We start from the raw sequence: 27,342 nt of genomic DNA, 5'->3' as shown, positions 1-27,342 counted from the left end.
GCGGAATAAAACTGCTTTTATTTAGCATGATAAAAATATACACACATTTGATAACTTAGTTCAAATATTTACACAACATGTAAATGTATTACATTTCAAACTAGTGCCCTAGATGGCGTAGTTATTCCTGATGTTGTATTCCTCCTTAACTCGATTTAATTAATGGCCCACCAGCCTAAATTATATATATAAAAAAAAGGGAAAATATGTGCACTCTTAACAAAACACAATTTCTCCCCACCGATTTCGGACAACTTCCGGATGCTGTTCAGCCATGGGATAACAACAGACTGATGCACTGAACACGGTGTGCAACATCTGGATGTTATTAGAAAAAAGTCTGGGAAATGTTTTGTTTAATTAAAACAGTACTGATATTTTCCCTTTTTGGGGGGGCTGGCCCGCCAATCGAGTTAAGGAGGAAACCAACACCTTTGCATCCTGAATGGAGGATGCTTTATGTATAAGCCAGTCGCGGGGGGACAGGTGTCTATAGATGGGTTAGCTGACAACATCACGAAAACGATGCGTACGCTTCAATGGGATAGAAGTCGGAGTTGTGATTCTGGATGGCCAGATAGCTACCAACAATGACAAGAAACTGCCACGAGGGGGATTGTAAGTGACTCTTTTCAGCTAGTCTTGTTCTTGATACCATTTCTTGTTTTGAGGTGTTTTGACTGATGCTAATGGATCAAATTCGTTAGCTAGCTTAACCAACAACTGTAACAATGGTTGAGAGACAACAAATGCTCATTGTGCAAATGTATTTATGTTTTCAATAAACATTGGAGATTAAATATAGTTGACATGTTGTCAACAATCTAAGCCAACCCCGTCTGTTTTGCCTCACAGTTGCGCACACGTCGGTTTTGTTGCTAAACAACCAACTTGTCTATATCCGTCTGGGCACAAAGTCGGACGCAGATGACAAACGACATAAAATGAAATAGTGCCCTCTTTCAAACTTACTGGCCTAACCACAACAAGTCCAAAACCTGTCCACCCCTAAAAACGTTTGACTGTCAGAACAACTTAACATTCACGTTTTGCAAATAATTCACATCAACAAATGCTGTCACCTCATCAGTGTAACGTCCAAGTAGAAACACAGGTGACTCTACAGGTGGATGATATACACCATCAGCTGTACTTAGAAGTCTTTCAATACGCTGGTGAGACGTCTCATCTTCTCCTCCATTGTTTTCTTCTCAGTTTCAGTCTCCTCCAGGAGCTGACGCATCTCCTCCTCCACCTGAAATACCTGAGTCAATAACACACACATTCCACTATTAAACTAACCCCAATAACGAATACATCTGAGACATTTGCATAAATAATGCATTAGGAGATGTGCAAGGAATTTCAAGTTACGTGCATGGATCTCAAGTTAACATTCATTCATTCCTTAGTATGCATCTGAGCAGGTCAGTGTAGTGACTGTGGTAACCGTTACTGTAAGCTACCTTCTGATTGGACTGTTCAATCCGTTTCTGCTTGTCATTGGCCAGCCGTAGGAGCTCGGTCTGATGGGATGCCTGTAGCGACTCCAGCTGTCGCCGGAATGCATCGTCCATACTGTGTAGCTTCTCTACCACCGCTCTGGAGGGGAAACCACAAGCACAGATACACTGTCGCCATTACTCTGACCTGGACCACCGTTGCAGGCTTGCAGCTCTTCGACCAATGTCTTATATTCTCATCTCTTCTATGATTCCGGTGGCTCAGTTGGTCATTGGAGCTCGGTGTTTGCAACACTGGACTTCTGTTTCTTTCCCTCATACATTCATTTCATTATATGGGGCCCATATGTATCTATGTATTTACCGTCACTTTGGATAAAAACATCTGCTAATGACCATATTATAATCATATTACTACTAATCCACGGCTGGATTAGATAGGAAGCCCTATACATTGTCCTATTGAAGGTGTGTTAGTCAGCGTACTTGTGCGCCTGTGAGGCCTTGTCTCTCTCCTCCAGCAGCAGGCTCTCTTTAGAGTCGAAGCCCTCCTTCATGCGTTTCACCTGGCTCTCCAGCCGGGTCAGCAGGTCAGCCTTGTCCTGCCACTTCTTATTGGACACACTGCAGGGGAGAACATAGAAGTAGTAAACATGAAGTATGTATGAAGGAATGTAGTGGGGACAATGTGCATACATTAAAATAATTGAGGATGGTGACACAGGGTGTCAGACATATTGGATTGTGGGTCCTCAGAATGATGTAGTGATGGGTAAAATCCCAATTTGAGATCCACATCTGTACAAAATGTTTCACTCAAATCTCCCATTTACAACAACGCATGATTTATGGAAATGTATGAGTAACATGTGGAGCTCAAGTTTATTCAGTGCAGTGTGCGAGTGTATTTGTGCGTGTCGTGAGCTACCTGAAGGCGGCCTTGACCTCGTCCAGCTCCATCTCCTTGTCCTCCAGCTGTTGCTTGAGCTGCTCCTTGCGGAGACTGAGCTGCTGCACCGTGTCTCCCAGGTCCTGCGATGTGGCTGACGACTCCTCCAGCTGCTGCTGCAGGCGCCGCTGGGCCTGCAGGCTCTCCTCGCGCTGCCTCCGGCCCTGCTCGTCACGCTCTTGTAGGCCCTGAGGGAGAGAGAGGGAGGGTGGAGAGAGAGAGAGAGAGAGAAAGCGAAAGAGTGCTGACAGAGAGAAATGCCAATAGCTCTGAAATCAAGTGCACCTCAAGTACTTGACGTATGTATTTGACCAAGGTCTGATTTTTACTTTCTATAAGCAACCTTTATGGAGGAGAGACTTTAAAAACAGAGTAACAGGTTTGATTTTTACCATGTCCTAGAAACACCTCATATTCGAAAGATATGGCATGAAATAATCTCAACCGGTGTACTGTTACATCACACATATTCCTTGGCAAAGTTGTCAAATGTTTCCCCAATGACACCAGTTAAAGTTCAATAACACCAGTGTATATATACACAGAATGGGTCTGAGCCAAATAGACTACATTAGTTCTGAAGAGTCATTGTTTCAGAATGAGGGGTGCTGTAGTTCTGCTGGTGTTTTTCTGTTTGTCTGGGACATGGGCTCAGGGAGAGAGCGCAGGGGTCAGAGAGAATTACATCACTCAACGGGGCCTAGGTGACGGGGGAGAGAGACGGGAAGGTGACGCTGAACAATCAACCTGACATCTGGACTAAGCTGAAGGAGCTAAGGGACATGGTGGTGGCACAGAGAGTGGAGCTGGGGAACATGCAGGCCAGACTGACAGCCAGTGAGAGCCATGTGGATGAACTGAATGGAGAAGTGGTGGATCACAGAGTAGAGCTGAGTGTCACTAAGAATGAGGTGCAGTTCCACGAAAACAAGGTGGAAAAACTGGAGACCAGGAACGTAGGTAAAGTGATGTACAATCAACAACACTGTGACGTGTTGAATTCTAGTCAACTATCCAATTAAAGATGGTATAGTGTCTGATTGAAACAATAACAATTACTCTCAGATGGACAAAAAGGTATGTCCATCAAAGGTAAGTTGCTTTTTCTAAGCATTAAATTTGCTGTCTGCAGTATTTTACAGTATCATAAAATGAATTGCAGCTTTCAACATTTTCAGTGCCATGTTGAAAGTCATACAGAGTTGATCATCATAACTTATTTATACTTATCTGTACAAAATATCATTGGTTAGACTTGATTATGTACACCTGGGGCAATGGACATTCAGGAGAATGGACATTCAGGAGAATGGACATTTGCAAAATGGTCTGATAGAAATGTATTGCGTAGATCAAACAAGACTGTCAGATTGGTATAGTAGAATGTGTGTGCTCTTATTCATTCTATTTCCATCTTCAACATGTAGTTTCAGACACAGCCCGCCATTAGCTGAAGGCGGCCAATGCAATAGTTTCAGAAAAATAGTCACTTCCTGAGATCTGTATTCAAATTGTAAAAATTAAGCAGTTGCTTTCTCAGATCTGTATTCAAATAGTTGAAAAAAAAGTAGTCCTTTTTTGGGGATCTGTATTCAAATAGTTGTAGTCGCCTCCAAAGTAACCATGTCTCCACAGAAAAATAGCTACTTTCCACAAAGCATAGTTAAAACTATAGTTATATCCTGTCTGCTATGAGAGTGCTTTGTCCCTGCTTTTCCTCTGATGCAGGTGTCTTCACTGCACCATTGAGAGGAGTCTACTACTTCAGAACCAGTGCACATTTTCTCGTTCAAGAATGACCCGTGTATAATGACACCTTTCCAGTGGCCACAGTCTCTATAATGATATAAATAATTACAGCATATTCAGTGGTTTCCTACTCTTTCCTATGCGAGGGGAACACTACAAATGCTTATCATATATTGAGCCAAAATTATATCAAGACATTTACTGAACAAAATGGGAACAATATTGCTATCATTTACTGTCAGGTTTCCATTTGATTGATGAACATGTCCTTGCTGTGAATTGTATGTCTGTAATTATGTACAGTTGAAGTCGGAAGTTTACAGACACTTAGGTTGGAGTCATTAAAACTCCTTTTTCAACCACTCCACAAATGTAATAAACTATAGTTTTGGCAAGTCGGTTAGGACATCTACTTTGTGCATGACATAAGTAATTTTTCCAACAATTGTTTTCAGACAGATTATTTCACTGTATCACAATTCCAGTGGGTCAAAAGTTTACATACACTAAGTTGACTGTCCCTTTAAACAGCTTGGAAAATTCCAGAAAATGATATCATGGCGTTAGAAGCTTCTGATAGGCTAATTGACATCATTTGAGTCAATTGGAGGTGTACCTGTGGATGTATTTCAAGGCCTACCTTCAAACTCAGTGCCTTTGCTTGACATCATGGGAAAATCAAAAGAAATCAGCCAAGTCCTCAGAAAAAGATTTGTCTAGTTCATACTGCGACCTGTACGCTCTCGTTGGCTGGCCCTCGCTTCATACTCGTCGCCAAACTCACTGGCTCCAGGTCATCTACAAGACCCTGCTAGGTAAAGTCCCCCCTTATCTCAGCTTGCTGGTCACCATAGCATCACCCACCTGTAGCACACGCTCCAGCAGGTATATCTCTCTGGTCACCTGCAAAACCAATTCTTCCTTTGGCCGCCTCTCCTTCCAGTTCTCTGCTGCCAATGACTGGAACGAACTACAAAAATCTCTGAAACTGGAAACACTTATCTCCCTCACTAGCTTTAAGCACCAGCTGTCAGAGTAGCTCACAGATTACTGCACCTGTACATAGCCCATCTATAATTTAGCCCATACCACTACCTCTCCCCCGACTGTATTTATTTATTTTGCTCCTTTGCACCCCATTATTTCTCTCTCTACTTTGCACATTCCTCCACTGCAAATCTACCATTCCAGTGTTTTACTTGCCCTATTGTATTTACTTCGCCACCATGGCCTTCTTTTTTTGCCTTTACCTCCCTTATCTCACCTCATTTGCTCACATTGTATATAGACTTATTTTTCTACTGTATTATTGACTGTATGTTTGTTTTACTCCGTGTGTAACTCTGTGTTGTTGTATGTGTCGAACTGCTTTGCTTTATCTTGGCCAGGTCGCAATTGTAAAATGAGAACTTGTTTTCAACTTGCTTACCTGGTTAAATAAAGGTTAAATAAATATAAAATCCTTGGGAGCAATTTCCAAAGCCTGCAGGTACCACGTTCATCTGTACAAACAATAGTGCGCAAGTATAAACACCATGGGACCACACAGCCGTCATACCGCTCAGGAAGGAGACGCCTTCTGTCTCCTAGAGATGAACGTACTTTGGTGCGAATAGTGCAAATCAATCCCAGAACAACGGCAAAGGACCTTGTGAAGATGCTGGAGGAAACAGGTACAAAAGTATCTATATCCACAGTAAAACGAGTCCTATATCGACATAACCTGAAAGGCCGCTCAGCAAGGAAGAAGCCACTGCTCCAAAACCGCCATAAAAAAGCCAGACTACAGTTTGCAACTGCACATGGAGACAAAGATTGTGCTTTTTGGAGAAATGTCCTCTGGTCTGATGAAACAAAAATATAACCGTTTGGCCATAATTACCATCGTTATGTTTGGAGAGAAAAAGGTGGACGGCCATCCCGTTGTACCTTCAGACTATGCTCAAACTATGCTCAGCACTCTGTTCTGCCACCTCAGGTCTCTTGGCCCTCCCGCTCAGCCCAGTCCAAGCTATTCTCTGTCCTGGCAGGGGGCCATCTTCTGAAAACATCTGAAACCCTACCTCTTCAAAGAGTATATAAAAATACTCCTCTTCACCTTGACCCACCTCAAAAAATAATAATAAACAAAAAAACAACACTTAACCAGTATTGCACTTGACCCCCCCGTTCTAGCTTTGACTTTACTGACGGCTACGTTGAGGAAAAATGTTATTTCTATGCTTTGAGTACCTCTTTGAGTTTGCGAATGGTCTCTGTCTGGTCATCGATGACCTTGACTTTGATCCTCAGGGCGTCGTTGTCTCGCTCGTTCTGTTTCTTCTGACTCTCCAGTTCAGCAGCCAACACCTCAATCCTCGCCTCCAGACGACCCCTGTCCTGGGACAGAGACGCTCCTATGTGTGTGTGTTTTTTGGGGGGGGTCAAACATAGGGGAAAACACAAGACGAGTGTCAATAAAGGTCACTCAAGAGAAAATGTTGAATTCAGTATTTATTGACCTGGTGGAGCTAGACGGCAGCCCAACACATTTAAATGAATGGAAAAGGAAGAGGATAGCAACTACAAAAAAGTGAACTACAACCGGTTAGCCTAGATTTGAGATTGAAATCACTGTAAAGGGTACACTACATGACCAAAAGTATGTGGACAAACGCTTGTCAAACAATCAATCAATCATGACCATTAATAAGGAGTTGGTCCCCCACTATTCTGGGAAGGCTTTCCACTAGATGTTGGAACATTGCTGCAGGGACTTGCTTCCATTCAGCCACAAGAGCATCAGTGAGGTCAGGCACTGACGTTGGGCGATTAGGCCTGGCTCGCAGACTGCGTTCCAAATCGTGTTCGATGGGGTTCAGGTCAGGGCTCTGTGCAGGCCAGTTAAGTTCTTCCACACCGATCTCGACAAACCATTTATGTATGGACCTCGCTTTGTGCACGGGGGCATTGACATGCTGAAACAGGAAAGGGCCTTCCCCAAACTGTTTCCACAAACTTGGAAGCACAGAATCATCTACAATGTCATTGTATGCTGTAGCGTTAAGATTTCCCTTCATTAGAACCATAAAAAAAAAACAGCCCAGACCATTATTCCTCCTCCAAACTGCACAGTTGGCACTATGCAGTCGGACAGGTAGTGCTCTCCTGGCATCCGCCTACACCCAGATTTGTCCGTCGGACTGCCAGATGGTAAAGCACTGCTCCAGAGTCCATTTGCGGCGAGCTTTACACCATTCCAGTCGACGCTTGGCATTGCGCATCGTAATCTTAGACTTGTGTGTGGCTGATCGGCATTGGAAACCCATTTCATGAAGCTCCCGACGTTAATTCCAGAGGCAGTTTGGAACTAGGTAGTGAGTGTTGCAAGCGAGGACAGAAGATTTTTACGCACTACCCGCTTCAGCACTCCGCGCGCGGTCCCGTTCTGTGAGATTGTGTGGCCTACCACTCCGCGTCTAAGCCGTTGTTGCTCCTAGACATTTCCACTTCACAAAAACTTTTACAAACTGACTTGTTGGAAAGGTGGCATCCTATGACGGTGCCACGTTGAAGGTCGCTAAGGTCTTCAGTAAGGTCATTCTACTGCCAATGTTTGTCTATGGATATTGCATGGCTGTGTGCTCAATTTTTGTATTTTATTTTTTTGCAACAGGTGTGGCTGAAATAGCCAAATCCACTAATTTTATATATAGTGTACCATAGAAATATAATTACCGCTATAAACGGGGTGTTTCGAGCACTGAATGGTGATTGGCTGAGAGCCGTGATATATACCACGGGTATGACAAAACATTTCTTTGTACTCCTCTAACTATGTTAGAGGAGCAATAATAATAATAGCAATAAAGCACCCTCAGGGTTTTGTGGTGTATGGCCAGTACACCACGACTAAGGGCTGTATCCAGGCACTCTGTGTTGCATAAGAATAACCCTTAGCCATGGTATTTTGGCTTTATACCACAACCCCTCGTGCCTTATTTCTTTAATATTATTAACTAAGTAATTCTATTTCCAAGGTGTTAGCATACCTTGTTGAGCCAGCTCCTGTCCCCAGATCCTCCTCTCAGCCCTGAGGCCGTCTATAACGGACTCCTGGGCGGTGAGCTGGGACAGCAGCCTGGCCTTGTCCTTCTTCACCAGCTCCAGCTGCAGTTGCAGACGCCTGTCCTCCTCCGCCCCCGCCTCCAGAGACCGCACACGGCCCTGACGGGACACAGACACCACAGAAACAATCAACCCCTACCCCCTTATCTTAGCCCCTAATCCATTCACACTACCTTATAGGAACTTCCCGTAGTCCAGGTACTAGGGCTGGGAATTGCCAGGGACTTCACGATAAGATATTATCACGATACCTAGGTGCTGATATGATATGTATTGTGATTCTCACGATTCTATTATGTATTGCGATTCGATACTGCGATTTTATGTTCCAAACATATTGCTCACTATATGTCTGCTGCAGAGAGATAAGAGAGAGCATGAGAAAATGAGTTTTGATCAATCATGGAAATAAAAGCTATAAGATTAAAAATATTGGCGTTTGGGGGCAGGTCAGCTGACTAGCTAGCTATAGATACACACACACTACCAGTCAAAAGTTTAGACACACCTCCCCATTCAAGGGTTTTTCTTTATTTTTAGTATGTTTTTCATTGTAGAATAATAGTGTAGACATCAAAACTATGAAATAACATAAGAAAAATGTAGTAACCAAAAGTGTTTAAAAAAAAAAATCCAAATATATTTAATAATTAAGGTTCTTCAAAGTAGCTACACTTGATGACAGCTTTGCACACTCTTGGCATTCTCTCAACCAGCTTCATGAGGAATGCTTTTCCAACAGTCTTGAAGGAGCTTCCACATATGCTGAGCACTTGTTGGCTGCTTTTCCTTCATTCTGCGGTCCAACTCATCCCAAACCATGTCAATTGGGTTGAGGTCGGGTGATTGTGGAGGCCAGGTCATCTGATGCAGAACTCCAACACTCTTCTTGGTCAAATAGCCCTTACACAGCTTGGAGGTGTGTTTTGTGTCATTGTCCTGTTGAAAAACAAATGATAGTCCCACTAAGCCCAAACCAAATGAGATGGCGTATCGCTGCAGAATGCTGTGGTAGCCATACTGGTTAAATATTCCTTGAATTCTAAATAAATCACAGACAGGGTGACCAACAATGCACCCCAAACACCTCCTCCTCCATGCTTCAGTGGGAACCACACATGCGGAGATCATCTGTTCAGCGTCTCACAAAGACATGGCGATTGGAACCAAAAATCTCAAATTTGGACTCATCAGACCAAAGGATAGATTTCCACCGTTCTAATATCCACTGCTCGTGTTTCTTGGCCCAAGCAAGTCTTCTTCTTATTGGTGTCCTTTAGTAGTGGTTTCTTTGCAGCAATTTGACCATGAAAGCCTGATTCACAGTCTCCTCTGAACAGTTGATGTTGAGATGTCTGTTACTTGAACTCTGTGAAGAATTTATTTGGGCTGTAATTTCTGAGGCTGAACCTATCCTCTGCAGCAGATGTAACTCTGGGTCTTCCTTTCCTGTGGCGGTCCTCATTCCAGACTGACTGACTTTCATGTCGTAAAATAATGGACTGTCGTTTCTCTTTGCTTATTTGAGCTGTTCTTGACATAATATGCACTTGGTATTTTACCAAATAGGGCTTGGTATTTTACCAAATTTGGCTATCTTCTGTATACCACCCCTGCCTTGTCACAACACAATTTATCAAAAGGATTAAGGAAAGAAATTCCACAAATTAACAAAGCTCACCTGTTAATTGAAATGCATTCCAGGTGACTACCTCATGAAGCTTGTTAAGAGAATTCCAAGAGTGTTCAAAGCTGTCATCAAGGCAAAAGGTGGAAGAAGGTGAAGAATCTCAAATATATTTTGATTAGTTTTAACACTTTTTTGGTTACTACATGATTCCATATGTGTTGTTTCAGTTGATGTCTTTATTATTCTACAATGTATAAAACAGTAAAAATAAAGAAAAACCCTTGAATGGGGAGGTGTCCAAACTTTAGACTGGTACTATATATCTATACATACATACATACATACATACATACATACATACATACATACATACATACATTGGGGAGAACAAGTATTTGATAACCTGCAAAATCGACAGTGTTTCCTACTTACAAAGCATGTAGAGGTCTGTAATTTTTATCATAGGTACACTTCAACTGTGAGAGACGGAATCTAAAACAAAAATCCAGAAAATCACATTGTATGATTTTTAAGTAATTAATTTGCATTTTATTGCATGACATAAGTATTTGATACATCAGAAAAGCAGAACTTAATATTTGGTACAGAAACCTTTGTTTGCAATTACAGAGATCATACGTTTCCTGTAGTTCTTGACCAGGTTTGCACACACTGCAGCAGGGATTTTGGCCTACTCCTCCATACAGACCTTCTCCAGATCCTTAAGGTTTCGGGGCTGTCACTGGGCAATACAGACTTTCAGCTCCCTCCAAAGATTTTCTATAGGGTTCAGGTCTGGAGACTGGCTAGGCCACTCCAGGACCTTTGAGATGCTTCTTATGGAGCCACTCCTTAGTTGCCCTGGCTGTGTGTTTTGGGTCGTTGTCATGCTGGAAGACCCAGCCACGACCCATCTTCAATGCTCTTACTGAGGAAAGGAGGTTGTTGGCCAAGATCTCGCGATACATGGCCCCATCCATCCTCCCCTCAATACGGTGCAGTCGTCCTGTCCCCTTTGCAGAAAAACATCCCCAAAGAATTATGTTTCCACCTCCATGCTTCACGGTTGGGATAGTGTTCTTGGGGTTGTACTCATCCTTCTTCTTCCTCCAAACACGGCGAGTGGAGTTTAGACCAAAAAGCTCTATTTTTGTCTCATCAGACCACATGACCTTCTCCCATTCCTCCTCTGGATCATCCAGATGGTCATTGGCAAACTTCAGACGGGCCTGGACATGCGCTGGCTTGAGCAGGGGGACCTTGCGTTCGCTGCAGGATTTTAATCCATGACGGCGTAGTGTGTTACTAATGGTTTTCTTTGAGACTGTGGTCCCAGCTCTCTTCAGGTCATTGACCAGGTCCTGCCGTGTAGTTCTGGGCTGATCCCTCACCTTCCTCATGATCATTGATGCCCCACGAAGTGAGATCTTGCATGGAGCCCCAGACTGAGGGTGATTGACCGTCATCTTGAACTTCTTCCATTTTCTAATAATTGCGCCAACAGTTGTTGCCTTCTCACCAAGCTGCTTGCCTATTGTCCTGTAGCCCATCCCAGCCTTGTGCAGGTCTACAATTGTATCCCTGATGTCCTTACACAGCCTTCTGGCCTTGGCCTTTGTGGAGAGGTTAGAGTCTGTTTGATGGAGTGTGTGGACAGGTGTCTTTTATACAGGTAACGAGTTCAAACAGGTGCAGTTAATACAGGTAATGAGTGGAGAACAGGAGAACAGAAAAACAAACAGGTCTGTGAGAGCCGGAATTCTTACTGGTTGGTAGGTGATCAAATACTTATGTCATGCAATAAAATTAATTAATTACTTAAAAATCATACAATGTGATTTTCTGGATTCCGTCTCTCACAGTTGAAGTGTACCTATGATGAAAATTACAGACCTCTACATGCTTTGTAAGTAGGAAAACCTGCAAAATCGGCAGTGTATCAAATACTTGTTCTCCCCCACTGTATATAAATAATTTTTACAAATTGCCTCTGATTCAAAGTATTGATATAATATTGTCCAAAATAATATTGCGATATGCATCTATATACATCCCCCCCCCCCCCCCATCACTACCAGGTACTGCAGATAGAAAATATTTTGATAGCAATAAGCAACATGCTGAAGAGCCCCGGTCGTGGTGTTGTACCTTGAGCTCAGTGACGGCGTCTCGCTTGGATTTGCTGAGCTCTGTGATGCGGCTCTTCTGCTCCTTGACCATGGCGGTGAGCTCCTGCACCAGACCCCCTGCCTGTCTCTCTCTCTGTTGGGTCTGAGACAGGGCAGCCTTTACCTCCGACAGCTCAGCACTCAGCCGGGTACAGCCCTGCTCCACCTACGTACGGAGGACACAGGCAGAAACCTTGTTAGTTGCTCCTATCAAAAAGTTTCATATTCATCTAATCATCAATTTCATGAGTCAAAGGCTCTCTTTAGTCCTATTGTCTTAATTCATAATTTTTATGAAAGTCTACTACTGTGCATTCCCTGTTTGTGTCAATCTTACCAGCAATATGTTTTCTTCTAGCTCATTTAGTAGAAGGTCAAAGCTAGAGAACTGAGTTAGCGATGTAGGGGACATTTAATACCTAATGAACCAAAGTGTCAATGTTACCACAATACACACACACACACATACATACACTACATAAGTATCTAGAACAGGTCAAAATGTGTCCTTGTTTCAGCTGTCTTTTTATGCTACTGGAAGTTAAATAACAAATAAACAGTTTTATTTGATGTTCTCCAGTTCAGTGTTCAGACCTCAGTGAAGCGAGCAGCCTCGATGGTGAGGGCCATACGGAACTCGTCCTCCAGGGCAGTGTACTGCTGTGAGGCCTGGGCCAATCTGTCCTCCAACCCAGCCCTGCTCTGGGCGTGTCTCTGCTCTACACCAGCCACCTCCTTGGCCACCACCTCCCGGAACTCTGCCCCGCCTGGCATCAGCCGACCCTCCAGCTCCTTCCTGTGAAACAGGGTGACACTGTTAAGACTCTCACTGACTGACTGACGAAATTAATGAGATCTGGGTCAGGTTCAATAGGGAGAAAACATTTTGAAACTGAGTGAAATGGTGAAGAAACGCTCATTTTCCATTGTGTGCCCTAATGATGGCACCGTACTGCAAAAAAAGGTGCTGTAGTCTCAGAGGTTTACCATAGCCAAATACATTTAAACTAAATTTTTCACAATTCCTGACATTTAATCCTAGTAAAAATTCCCTGTCTTAGGTCACCACTTTGTTTAAGAATGTGAAATGTCAGAATAATAGTAGCAAGAATGATTTATTTCAGCTTTTATTTCTTTCATCACATTCCCAGTGGGTCAGAAGTTTACATACACTCAATTAGTATTTGGTAGCATTGCCTTTAAAATTGTTTAACTTGCGTCAAACGTTTGGGTCAAAAGTTTTAGGTAGCCTTCCACAAGCTTCCCACAATAAGTTGGGTGAATTTTGGCCCATTCCTCCTGACAGAGCTGGTGTAACTGAGTCAGGTTTGTAGGCCTCCTTGCTCGCACATGCTTTTTCAGTTATGCCCAAAAATGTTCTATAGGACTGAGGTCAGGGCTTTGTGATGGCCACTCCAATAACTGGACTTTGTTGTCCTTAAGCCATTTTGCCACAACTCTGGAAGTATGCTTGGGGTCATTGTCCATTTGGAAGACCCATTTGCAACCAAGCTTTAACTTCCTGACTGATGTCTTGAGATGTTGCCTCAAAATATCCACAAAATTGTCCTCCATATGATGCCATCTATTTTGTGAAGTGCACCAGTCCCTCCTGCAGCAAAGCACCCCCACAACATGATGCTGCCACCTCCGTGCTTCACAGTTGGGATAGTGTTCGTCGGCTTGCAAGCCTCCCCCTTTTTCCTCCAAACATAACGATGGTCATTATGGCCGAACAGTTCTATTTCTCCAAAAAGTACAATCTTTGTCCCCATGTGCAGATGCAAACCGTAGTCTGGCTTTTTTTAATGGCGGTTTTGGAGCAGTGGCTTCTTGCTGAGCGGCCTTTCAGGTTATGTCGATATAGGACTCGTTTTACTGTGAATATAGATACTTTTGTACCGGTTTCCTCCAGCATCTTCACAAGATCCTTTGCTGTTGTTCTGAGATTGATTTGCACCAAAGTACGTTCATCTCTAGGAGACAGAACGCGTCTCCTTCCTGAGCGGTATGATGGCTGTGTGGTCCCATGGTGTTTATACTTGCGTACTATTGTTTGTACAGATGAACGTGGTATCTTCAGGCATTTGGAAATTGCTCCCAAGGATGAGCCAGAGTTCTGGAGGTCTACAATTTTTTTCTGAGGTCTTGCCTGATTTCTTTTGATTTTCCCATTATGTCAAGCAAAGAGGCACTGGGTTTGAAGGTAGGCCTTGAAATATATCCACAGGTTCACCTCCAATTGACTCAAATGATGTCAATTAGCCTATCAGAAGCTTCTAAAGCCATGACATAATTTTCTGGAATTTTCCGAGCTGTTTAAAGACACAGTCAACTTACTGTATGTAAACTTCTGACCCACTGGAATTGTGATACAGTGAATTATAAGTGAAATAATCTTTCTGTAAACAATTGTTGGAAAAATTACTTGTGTCATGCACAAAGTAGATGTCCTAACCGACTTGCCAAAACTATAGTTTGTTAACAAGAAATTTGTGGAGTGGTTGAAAAACAAGTTAATGACCCCTAAGTGTATGTAAACTTCCGACTTCAACTGTACCTGTGCACTTGTTCCCTGGAAGCCAGCAGTTCATGGAGCTGTCGTAGCTTGTCTTTATGCTGTCGGAGCGAAGCTCGCTGGATCTCAAGTTCTCTCATCAGGGCCGACGCCTTGTTCTCCAGCTCCTGGCTCCTCTTCATCTGAAAGGTCATCGAAAGGTCACACCCTACTCAGTACGGGTAATATTACTATGTTGCAGCACAAGGGCTTGGAATTTTTCCTGACCACGTTGCAACGTTTCGTCCCAGTGCTACCTATGGAAGCTCTACTATATCCATGAAGTATCAAGGGTTATGAGGCAGCAGTAGCTCTACCTCCTCAGCCTGCCGGCGTGCCTTCCGTGCTTCACTATGGGATGTGCTGTCCTCCAGGCTGCGCAGCGCCCTCTTGTGTTGCTCCTCCCGCTGCAGGACCTGCTCCAGCTGCAGCGCGGAGCTCTGACACCTCTCATCCAGCTCCTCCACGCGAGCCTGCAGACCAGAGCGCTCCGAACGCTCCTTCAACAACAGCTCCTTCAGTCTGGGAGGTGGAAAGAGACAGGGGAGTTGAGACACAAGGTCCGACTTTAGCTTGTATTAAAAACCTACAGGAAGCATGAGATAACGGAAGTGTGTGTGGGAATTTAGCAGAGATTTTACCTTTTTGTGACAAGAGCATAAGGAATTTATGTGTTTGTGTATGTACTGTATACAGTAAACTACTCTAACCTGTCGGTGGTATGCAGGGCCATGCTCTGCAGGTCTTTCTCCTGGCTGGCCTGGGTCTGCAAGGTCTTCATCTGCTCAGTCAGCTTCCTCACAGCCTGCTCAGCCTTCCACCGCCTCTCTCTCTCCTGATCACGCTCCTCCACGATCGCCTAGGGAGGCACGCAAACACACACACAAAGTTCATTGTGGCGCACTAATTATGCACGCACTTTCATAGTATCAATAGTAGTTTACAAAATCACTAAGTTGATATATTCAATTAGACAGGGAATCTATGCATGATATGACAGCCGAACTAGTTAAGTTCAACGACGATATGTACAGCAGTGGTGTAGAGGACGTTAAACGCACGTAAACGGCGTTTACACACTTTTTGTTCTAACTGTACGAGCATGAACCATCCTTTTGCGGAAAAATGCGTTAAAGCAGGGATCATCAACTAGATTCAGACGCGGGACCATTTTTTTCTTGAGCGGACATTCGGAGGCCGGAACATGATTACAAATTATTTGTAGACTGCAAATTGATTGCAACAATCCAAAACAGATATAACGTTTGACTAAAACACAATCATTTCAAACCTTGCTTACATTTGTTAAAGATCAAGTGTCTCTACTACACATGGGAATACTTGGAAACAGATTTCTTAAACTAACATCACTTGGAGATGATTTCCTGGTGTTTTTACAGTCTTTTATGTCCAAGAATAAATCTAATAAAAATACTCCCCAAAAATTTTGCTTAGAAAACAGAAGTATACGGAGCATTACTTTACACACCGTGATCAGCTTTATTTCTCTTTTTTTTTTTAAAAACACTACATCACTGATGTACACAAATACTGCATATGAGAACTGTGGTCCGTACCCTATAAGTCTCCTCCACTGCTTGATTGGTGCTGCTGGGAGTCTTCCTGACTGGTCCTATTGAGTCGGCACCCCCAAAGGCCTGATGGACGCCTGACTTCCTCCCAGGGACAACTGAACACTTTGAACTTTTCCCTTTGCTTCTCTCTTGATCACTACACATAAAAAGTCAAAGCAAAGCAGTCTCTTTATAGGTTTCAGAATGAGTATGAAAATGTGTCAACTATGATTGATTAGGTTCACTAAAACAAAACGACTCGAACTGAGCGGGTATGATAAGAATCTGATGAAGCATAACCACAGTGTCAATGCCACTGCGTCATGTGTGGAGATCATGACAGGCGTGAAATTGTCAAATAAGAAACTTGTCAGCAGAGAGGCAGTGTCTGTTACCTGTCTGGTTGTTTGGCCTTGGTGGGCTGCTTGATTGTCCTCTTCACTGCAGTAGTGTTGCTACCCCTGTGCCGAGTTGGGATTCTGGAGCGACGCCCCCGGTTCTCCTTCCCGCTATCACACTCACTCTCTGACGTGTTGTCTATGTCCCTCTTGGGCCTCCGTACCTTCACAAAGGGGGTGGAGCTGCTGGAGACCTCCCCTGCAGGAGTCTGGCGACCAGGTTAGGAGCTTCATCAGTGATGCAGGTGGATAAACCATATGCATTACTACTACACTACTCTGTAGTATACAACTCAAATACTCTACAGTGTAGTGAGCACTACACCGCTGTATAGTACTACAATAAAACTGGGCCATAATTTCATTATATGCGTGATGTGATATACACTGAGTGTACAAAACATTAAGAACACCTTCCTAATATTGCGTTGCACCTCCTTTTGCCTCAATTCGTTGGGGCATGGTGTCGAAAGTGTTCCACAGGAATGCTGACCCATGTTGACTACAATGCTTCCCACAGTTGTGTAAAGCTGGCTGAATTTCCTTTGGGTGGTTGACCATTCTTGATACACACGGGGAACTGTTGAGTGAGAAAACCCAGCAGCTTTGCAGTACTTGACACACTCAATCCGGGGCGCCTGGCACCTACTACCATACCCCAATCAAAAGGCACTTCAATCTTTTGTCACCTTTATCTACACTGACTGATTTGAATTTAACAGGTGACATCAATAAGGGATCATGTTTTGTACACTCAGTGTATGTGAATGTTTATACAGCAACAGTCTTCACACAGGTGCCGATCAGCATCAGTCAGACGTCTTTAGACCGTTCCATCCAGTCTCACCTGTTGGAACAGCCGGGACACCTGGTGCTCCAGTTTCTGGATACGTTGTTCATTGTTTGGGTCTGCTGCTGTACTATAGCTGCCCGCTGTAGCCCAACCTGGCTGTGAAACCTGGGGCCGTCTGACTGGATCTGGGGCCCCCACTGGGCCCCCTGCCCGCTGGCGCAACTGCTTCAGCACCTCGTCAATATGGAAAGTGGTGGAAGAGCCGTCAACCCTAGCCTGTGGGGACATCTTATGTTGAGATATTAGTTCTACAACATTCAATAGGTGTCATATGTAATAATACACCCAGAGAAACATGCCATGTGCCACATAAGAGAAAAACAGTTCAAAGTGACCCAAAGTGGTGACACTTAGACTACTTCAAATTACAAAAAGCATTCATATACACTGCTTATAAATTACTTGTCAATTTAGCAATTTTATAACTAATTTATTGCAATCCTCCTATTTTGCCATGGGGCATAGAGAAACAATTGCAGTTTAACAGCTAATTTCATGCAATACTACACATTTTGAAAAAAGCAAAGGTTTGCCGTTTTTAATATGATATCTGAGTGAGAGTGACTAAAAAAATAAATGGGCCCCCCCGGTCGGTAATTAGACCATGATTACTACAACTTTAGATAGCTGGACGCAAGAGTAACTTACCCCTCCCAAAAATGTTAACTGGCATGGGCTAATTGAGTGACTGTCAGTAACTGACATAACAAGAGAAACTGCTGATGCACAACCAAATTATTATATATATATATTTTTTAAATTCACCTTCTGAAAAAAATGTATCTGGGGAAATTGATCCGCGGGCCTACAAAAGGGGTTGCCCATCACTGACAGAGGGTGATATAAACCCACATCAGTTTTAAGATGTGGTACAACCCTTTTGGCATACATTATATAGAATATCATTTGGTTGTGATTAATGTTTACCAGTTCGTTGGCACTGGTGTCTGAGGAGAGCAAGAAGTCCATGTAATTCTCCAGGCCGGGGATGTCGATGGGGCTGTCCTCCCCCAGAGGAGCAGGGTTCCCCAGCCGGTCCACCCCATCCAGGCTGGAGACCTGGGGTAAGGACTGGAGCACCAGCTCTCTGTAACCTGCAGCAGGGAACACAGGAGTCATTGAGTTTGAATATGCCAAATAGATGTCCAAAATACTTACTTTACATGACCTACAGTGCCTTCAGAAAGTATTCATACCCCTCGACTTATTCCACATTTTTGTTGTTTTTCAGACTGAATTTCTCTCACCCATCTACACACAGTACCCAAATCAAATCAAATTTATTTATATAGCCTTTCGTACATCAGCTGATATCTCAAAGTGCTGTACAGAAACCCAGCCTAAAACCCTAAACAGCAAGCAATGCAGGTGTAGAAGCACGGTGGCTAGGAAAAACTCCCTAGAAAAGGCCAAAACCTAGGAAGAAACCTAGAGAGGAACCAGGCTATGTGGGGTGGCCAGTCCTCTTCTGGCTGTGCCGGGTGGAGATTATAACAGAACATGGCCAAGATGTTCAAATGTTCATAAATGACCAGCATGGTCCAATAATAATAAGGCAGAACAGTTGAAACTGGAGCAGCAGCACGGCCAGGCGGCCGCATAAGGAGAAGGCGAAAACATGTTGTTTAAAAAAAAAAATGTTTGCAAATGTATTAAAAATGAAATATTTAATTTAATTTTTGAGTCTCTGAAAAGTCTAAGACCTTTTCACACCTGGATGTACAATATTTGACAATTATTTTTTACAATTCTTCAAGCTGTCAAGTTGAATGTTGATCATTGGAGGACAACAATTTTCAAGTCTTGCCATAGATTTAAGTAAAAACTGTAACTAGGCCACTCAGGAATATTCAATGTCGTGTGGGTAAGCAACTCCAGTGTATATTTGGCCTTGTGTTTTAGGTTGTTTTCCTGCTGAAAAGGTGAATTTGTCTCCTAGTGTCTTTTGGAAAGCAGACTGAACCAGGTTTTCCACTAAGATTTTGCCTGTGCTTATAGCTGTATTCGGTTTATTTTTATCGTTAAAAAAAAACTCCCTAGTCCTTGTCGATGACAAGCATACCCATAACATGATGTTGCCACCACCATGCTAGAAAGTATGAAGAGTGGTACTCAGTGATGTGTTGGATTTTCCCCAAACATAGCACTTTGTATTTAGAACAAAAAACTTTTGTCACATATTACTTTAGTTTCTTGTTGACAAAAGGATGGATGTTCTGGAACATTTGTATTCTGTATAGGCTTCTTTCTTTTCACTTGGTCATTTTAGGTTAGTATTGTGGAGTAACTACAATGCTGTTGATCCATCCTCAGTTCTCATATCACAACCATTAAAAAGGGATATTTCAGGATTGTGGCTATTATATTTGTAGGTCTCTGTGTCCAGTATAAAGGAGGTTGAAGGTAGTTTCGCGAGCCAACACTAACTAGCATTAGCGCAATGACTGGATGTCTATAGGTATCTGCTAGCATCCCAAAGTATGCCTTTAAACTCTGTAACCGTTTTAAAATCACCATTTGCCTCATGGTGAAATCCCTAAGCAGTTTCCTTCGTCTCCAGCAAGTGAGTTAGGAAGGATGCCTGTATCTTTGTAGTGACTGGGTGTATTGATACACCATCCAAAGCCTAACTTCACCATGTTCAAAGGCATATTCAGCGCCTGCTTTTTTCCCTTCTTAATCATCTACTAATCCGGTGCCCTTCTTTGCGAGGCATTGGGAAAAACTCTCTGGTCTTTTTGTTTGAATCTGTTCTTGAAATTCACTACTAGATTGAGGAACCTTTCAGATAATTGTATGTGTGGGGTACAGAGATGGGGTAGTCGTTTAAAAAAAATCATGTTAACCACTATTATCAAACAGGGAATGAGTCAATGCAATTTATTATGCATTTTGTTAAGCACATTTTACTCTTATTTAGGCTTGCAATAACAAAGGGGATTGAATACTTACTCGCTCAACAACACAAAAACAGCACACTAAGCACAAGCAGCATAGTGGGGGACAAGCTAAAAAGTATGCTACCCAGCGTGCCCAACTGGACCCGTCCTGAGCACACTTGACTTATTGACTCAAGACATTTCAGCTTTCCATTAAAAAAATATATAATTTAAAAAATGAATTGACAAAATTACACTTTGACATTATGTTGTATTGAGTGTAGTTCAGTGACATACAATCTCAATTTAATACATGTTAAATGCAGGCTGTAACAACAAAATGTGGAAAAAGTAAAAGGGTGTGAGTATTTTCTGAAGGCCCTGTATCTCTGGCTAAATCTCAAGAAACTGCAATTTTTGGTTTTTGATGGACATACTTTTGCATTTTCACTTTTCACATTTTCACAGGTTTAGTATGGCTACCCAGGAATTGTGTAGCTCAAATAGCACTGCAACATCACTCAATTTCATCACCGCTCACCTGGTAAGCTGCAGACTGAATTGCCTGCTCCCTCCACGCTTAGGGTGACATCACTCAGATTCTCCAGTCCCAGCATGCACTGCAGCAGCTGGTTGATGCTGTCCAAGCGGTTGCTATGGAGATGGAGGTGTCTCAGTTTGTACTCCGTCCCGTGAAGGTACAGCAAACCTGGGTATTACAACCAATGAGTATCACCCTCATGTGATAGTAAATATACATTTGTGTTACGGAAAACTTGGCCATGTGTGATCATCATGAGCAGGGATGGGCAACTCTAGTTCTCTGGGACAGTGTTGCCCATCCCTGTTCATGAATGTTGTGGTCAGTAGGCTGCACACTGTGCATGTAAGTGTAAACTGAAGCTTACCTGTGAGGTCACTTATCTGATTATAGGCCAGGTTTAATCTTATCAGGTTAACAAGTCCATTCAGTCCTGAAAAGGATAAATTAACATCTTACACGCAAAAGCGGCAGGGTGGCCCAATTCCGAATGTTTGTGACAAAAATAAAAAACTAACTGAACAACACTTTTCTGTTTGACCAGGGCTCACCTTCAACCTTAGTGATCAAGTTGCAGGACAAGTTCAAGGTTCTCAGTGAGGCTAGAGAGTTGAGTCCCTCGATGCGAGAGATATGATTGGACGACAGATCCAAGTGTCGGAGATGCCAAGCAGTGGTCAAGCCCTCTACTTTCAGAATACGGTTACAATGCAGATTCAGGGATGTGACATTGGCACTCAATGGGACCTCCAGCAAACTACACAGAGGGTGACATGATGAGAGAATTACATGGATTATTTCATACAGAAGTTCCAGGTGAAGATTTTACTGGAAGATGAAGGTGTGATTACCTTGATATGCTCTTATCTATCAGACACAGCTCTCCATCCGCCATCGCCTAGAAGATCACAAATAAATAGCTACAGTTTCATTCATGCACAGTTTCAGTGGTTACATTTCTACAGCCACATCCTTCCGTTGACCAAACAAATGAAATGGCTAAATGGGGCTTTATGACTGTGCACTTAAGGTATGTATCCAACGTTAAATGTGCTAGAGGCAACGTTACCTAGCTACGGCACTGTTCTAGCAAAGATGTCTTATTGTTAAGACTGTGGTTCTAGTGTAGCTAAACGTTAGCTTGCCAGTTTATGGTTAAGACGTTAACTACTAACGTTATCATATAATAAGGATTTTCTAGATAGCTAATGTAGTCCGGGAATTTACCAACAATCTCATCCGAATATTGGACATAAAGACATGTGTAACATAATGAAATAAAATAAGTGTTCAAAACTATGAAACTAACGTTAGCTAGCTAACGTACTGTAGCCATGCTAACAACAAATCGACAAACTACATAGAAACAGCAAACCTCCCTCGACCCACGACAACCTTAACCACTAACAAAACACGAAACATAGCTAAATGTGTACTATCCTCATCCCAATACTAACCCCCCAGTGCAATGTGACTTGTAGAAGTTGTTCAGCATCTGTTGTTGTTGTTTTGCCGCCGCTCCACTTGAACTGGCCGCCTGTATCATCGACTTCCGTCAATATTCAGTCGCATTACTGGTCAAGCACTGCAGGTGGCGGTAATGCGCAGGCCGTCCTTGTGCACAGGTCTTCTTCCTTGATGAGGTTTTACAGCGTTTGGCATCCAGCATGTTGCAAGTACCTTCACCAACTAGACTGGGGTATAAACCCATTATACTTTGCGCTACGAAAAAAGGTTAAAGGGAATTTTATTTTATTTTAATTGTCTCTACCCTCTAATCCTACATTCATTAAAACACACCCCTATTCCAATACTACTTTAACCCTATCTGGTCCTACGCCAGGCCAATGGCCTGGGAGGACGGGACCCCACCACTCAACACACCTTGTAACTCCTCTGCAGTCAAATCTCGTATCCCCAAATACTTCTCTGCTGCTGACATCACAACCTCTATTTTCTGTGACTTATGTTCTATCCCTGCAGTACAGTTGATACCATTGTTATGAACCAGGGGAGGCTGCTGAGGGGAGGACGGCTCATAATAATGTTTGGAACAGAGAAAATGGAATGGCATCAAACACATGGAAACCATGCTCTATCCATTTACATGAGCCCGTCCTCCCCAATTAATGTGCCACCAACCTCCTGTGCTATGAACGCTAAGAAGCCAATCTTCCTGAAGCATATATCACCCATTGGCCTATCCCTTTGTGCTGGCACAGATCCACTACTCACACAGATCCTCTCAGGATCAAGCACGACTCGGGAGCGAGGGACGCACTGTGCCCAGTGTTGTTGTGTTGCCGGCTTGCAGCCCAAACTCTCCCAATTGACCAGCAGGAGTAGACTGTATCACGGTGACATCCAGATGGTTACTACCAATATTATAAGTTATTTCTCGTGTATGCTGCTGTCCTACTCAAAATATAATTGAGTATGGAACAAATTAGCCACATTAGCCACCGCCAACAGCATGTGATACAGCTAGCTGCCCGGTGAAGCAACTGCTGCCCAGCAGTGGGAAGCAACAGTGCGAATCTATGACTCAAGTTCAGTTGGGCTTCAACTCCTCCTCCCTTTCTCTTTCCTTGCATACAGCAGGAATTGGTCATTCACTTTGGCTTGTTGTTACGTTAGCTAATTTTGCATATCACAGTGGTATCCAGATTCCAGATGGTGATTTCAATTTAGGGAGTTTATAAGTCACATGCACAGGTAGGTGGTGGGCTGGATGGGAGGGAGGAAGAAGGTGAGGGACAAGATGGCAGGTACACCCGAATGGTTATCAGATTTGGAGATGGAGTCAGTGGAACACATAGCGGTTGGTAAGAAGGCGAGCAGGGAAAAAAATGAAGAAAGTGGAACATATTAAGAGTAAATATGGAGTGCTTAAGAAGAAATTTGAACATGACGAGAATGAGGATGAATTAACTGCAGGTGCTGTGAAGACCGCTGAGTTTGAGCCTCATCCTGATGGCGATAAAGGTGATTTTGGTCCAGTGGGAGTGAGATTTCTGGAGAGAATGGATCCTTGCATTCTAGCTGATCCATCTGTGGCGTCAGGTTGGGTGGAGAAGAGGTTAGGGAATGCTGGGTCAGTGAAAGTGACTTGAAATGAAATTGTGTTTGTTTGCCTTTCTGCCGTCCAGAGGGAGCGTGTGCTCCACACCACGCGACTGGGGACAAGACCTGTAACTTGTTTTCCTTTCCGGAGTAGGGCGCCGAAAAACTGGAGTGGCATTAAGTGTTGAGGATGGTCAACTGAAGTTGATGATTGCCAGTGTCTGTTTGGTGAAACAGAGAAAACACGGTCTGTATTACTGAGTTCTGATGCAGAGCCATTACCAGATAAAAGTCAAGTTAGGACATGTTAGTTATCCAGTGAAAGCATTTGTCCTGAACCCATTACCGTGTTTTAGATATCAAGCTTATGATCATGTGGGAGCAGTGTGTAGGAGGGAGATACCTAGATGTGAGAAGTGTACAGGAGGACATGAGACAAAGGAATGTGTAGTATCGGTGGAAGAAGTTGTGTATGTAAACTGTAGAGCTACGCATGGTGCTGGATATCAGAGGTGTCCACTGAGATAAAGATTGAGGTTGTGAGGATTTGAGTAGTGCACAAGGTGTCGTATGCTGAGGCAGTGAAGAGAATAGTAGATGAAGATGGGTCCAGGGTGAGGGATCCTCAGACGATCCATGTGAGTAGGTCGAAGCCAATAGAGAGTGATAGGAATAACATGTTCTTCAGTAAGATAGTTTTGGCGTTCATGTCCTTGGTTGTCATTTGTATGGCAGGAATGGGAATGTAAATCACAGAGGATAGATGTTGTGGTCGCAGCTGCGGAGAAGTACTTGGGTGTACGATTTTACTGCAGAAGTGTTACAAGATGTTTTGAATGATACTGTCCTGTTCTCCCAGGCTGCTGGCCTGGAGTAGGATCAGAGCGGGCCAAAGGAGTGGAATAGTGGGGAGGATTTCATGGGTGCAGGGTTAGTTGGTAGGGCAAGTTTTTCACAAAGTGTAATGAATTCATACTACAGAATTGTAGGCTGATACACAGCCAATACAGTAGGTGGTGGCATGCACCTATAATATGTGTTTGCAGACCACCAAAGAAGACGAAGAAAAAGAGTTAGCTAGCTAGCTACACTGAACAAAAAATATAAACGCAACATGCAAGATTTTCAAAGATTTGACTGATTTACAGATCATACAAGGAAATCTGTCAATTTAAATGAATAAAATAGGCCCTAATATATGGATTTCATATGACTGGGAGTACAGATATGCATCTGTTTATCACATATACCTTTAAAAAAAAAGTAGGGGCGTGGATCGGAAAACCAGTCAGTATCTGGTGTGACCACCATTTGCCTCATGCAGCTCGACACATCTCCATTGCATAGAGTTGATCAGGCTGCTGATTGTGGAATGTTGTCCCACTTCTCTTTAATGGCTGTGTGAAGTTGCTGGATATTGGGGGGAACTGGACAGGCTGTAGTACACGTCGATCCAGAGCATCCCAATCATGCTCAATTGTGAGTATGCAGGCCATGGAAGAACTGGGACATTTTCAGCATCCAGGAACTGTGTACAGATCCTTGCGACATGGGGCTGTACGTTATCATGCTGAAACATGAGGTGATGGCGGCGGATGAATGGCACGACAGTGGGCCTCAGGATCTTGTCACAGTACCTCTGTGCATTCAAATCGGCAACGATAAATTGCAATTATTTAATTGTCCGTAGCTTATGCCTGCCCATACCAGAACCTTACCCCCACCATAGGCACTCTGTCTTACAACATTGACATCATCAAACCGCTCGCCCACACGATGCCATACAGTTGAAACCGGGATTAATCCGTGAAGACCACACTTCTCCAGTGTCCCAGTGGCCATCGAAGGTGAGCATTTGCCCACTGAAGTCAATTACGATGCTGAACTGCAGTCAGGTCAACTCCCTGGTGAGGACGACGAGCATGCAAATAAGTTTTCCAGAGACAGTTTCTGACAGTTTGTGCAGAACTTCTTCGGTTGTACAAACCCACAGTTTCATCAGCCGTCCTGGTGGCTCGTCTCAGACAATCCCACAGGTGAAAAGCTGGATGTGGAGGTCCGTGGTCTGCGCTTGTGAGCCCGATTGGACGTACTGCCAAATTCTCCAAAACGACGTTGGAGGCAGCTTATGGTAGAGAAATTAATTAATTAAATTAATAAATTCTCTGACAACAGCTCTGGTGGACATTACTATAGTCAGCATACCTATTGCATGCTCCCTCAAAACTTGAGACATCTATGGCATTGTATGACAAAACTGCAGATTTTAGAGTGGCCTTTTATTGTCCCCAGCACAAGGTGCACCTGCGTAATGATCATGCTGTTTCATCAGCTTCTTGATATGCCACACCTTTCAAGTGGATGGATTATCTCGGCAAGGGATACATGCTCACTAAGAAGGATGTAAACAAATTTGTGCACAAAATGTAATAGAAAGAAGCTTTTTGTGCGTATGGAGCATTTCTGGGATCTGTTATGTGAAACATAGGACCAACACTTTACATGTTGCGTTTATATTTTTGTTCAGTGTAGTTAAAACAAGTGGATATGCTGCAAGTTAGCAGGACTAGATAGCTTGCCTTTATCACTAGCTAGCATGTCATTCCAGGAGGAGTTTTGGCTTTCAGTTTATTCCAAGTAATAATTTAAGACTACAAAAATCGATAGTAATCAGAGCAGGACCGACTAATTTTATTCATACTGACAAATAAGAAATGCCACATTATCCCTGTCAATAGTTGGAGTAGGATGATTACAGAGATGTCAGGATGTACATTTTCTAACTCACAAAATGCATTCCTTTGCTGTGATGATTTATTTTATTCCTTCTTGTCTCTAACTTTTGTCTCACATTATCTATTCAGCTCTCCTGTGCCCTGCTCCTAGAAATGGGCTGATTCATTCACCTGTGAGGAGAACCATCCTACTGCAGTTTGAACTAGCCATAACCTTGCCTGTTCCCTTTTCTTTGATAGATTATTTGTATTTTTAGAGTTGAAGAACACCCACTACAGATACACATGCTTGTTTGAGCATTTTTATTCATTATTGTCTCTCACTTTTGTCTCTCAAGATCTATTTACCAAGTCCTGCAGTATAAACTACCCTGCCTTCACTATTTACTTCATTTGCCTGTTGTCTTTTCTTTGTGGGTTTTGTCTAACTCGGTCTTGACAGGGTGGCAGGTGGCCTAGTGTCTAAGCGCATTGGGCCTGAACCGAACAGTTGCTGGTTTGAATCTCCAAAGTGACTAGTTAAAGAAATCTGTCTATGTTTTCCTCTTGTGAATCGCTCTGGATAAGACTAAGATGTAAATATCTCTCTCTACATTGGTCAGCTACATTGGTGACCAGCGTGGGGAAATGTTGATAGGCCTATGGGGCCTGAGCACACAAATGCTCTTAGAGAGAA

General features: G+C 43.2%; 1 protein-coding gene across 1 annotated transcript; it reads right to left on the bottom strand.

Annotated features, from left to right (window-relative positions):
* LOC139387587 (leucine rich repeat and coiled-coil centrosomal protein 1) lies at positions 1-22,418 on the bottom strand. Its single transcript, XM_071133930.1, has 20 exons — positions 22,328-22,418; positions 21,720-21,767; positions 21,420-21,625; positions 21,236-21,301; positions 20,869-21,036; positions 18,376-18,542; positions 17,443-17,664; positions 16,593-16,804; positions 16,201-16,354; positions 15,334-15,482; positions 14,941-15,145; positions 14,627-14,766; positions 12,661-12,862; positions 12,047-12,232; positions 8,193-8,367; positions 6,394-6,557; positions 2,392-2,600; positions 1,950-2,087; positions 1,467-1,602; positions 1-1,264 (listed from the first exon to the last, which is right to left on the bottom strand). Exons 2-20 carry the CDS (start codon positions 21,761-21,763, stop codon positions 1,154-1,156), a joined length of 3,054 nt encoding a protein of 1,017 aa, XP_070990031.1. The 5' UTR covers positions 21,764-21,767; positions 22,328-22,418; the 3' UTR covers positions 1-1,153.
* Positions 22,419-27,342: the final 4,924 nt, after the last annotated feature.

The sequence above is a fragment of the Oncorhynchus clarkii genome, chromosome 28, assembly GCF_045791955.1.
Source record: "Oncorhynchus clarkii lewisi isolate Uvic-CL-2024 chromosome 28, UVic_Ocla_1.0, whole genome shotgun sequence".
Classification (NCBI taxonomy): Eukaryota; Metazoa; Chordata; class Actinopteri; order Salmoniformes; family Salmonidae; genus Oncorhynchus; species Oncorhynchus clarkii.
This window is presented reverse-complemented; position numbering and strand designations above follow the sequence as displayed.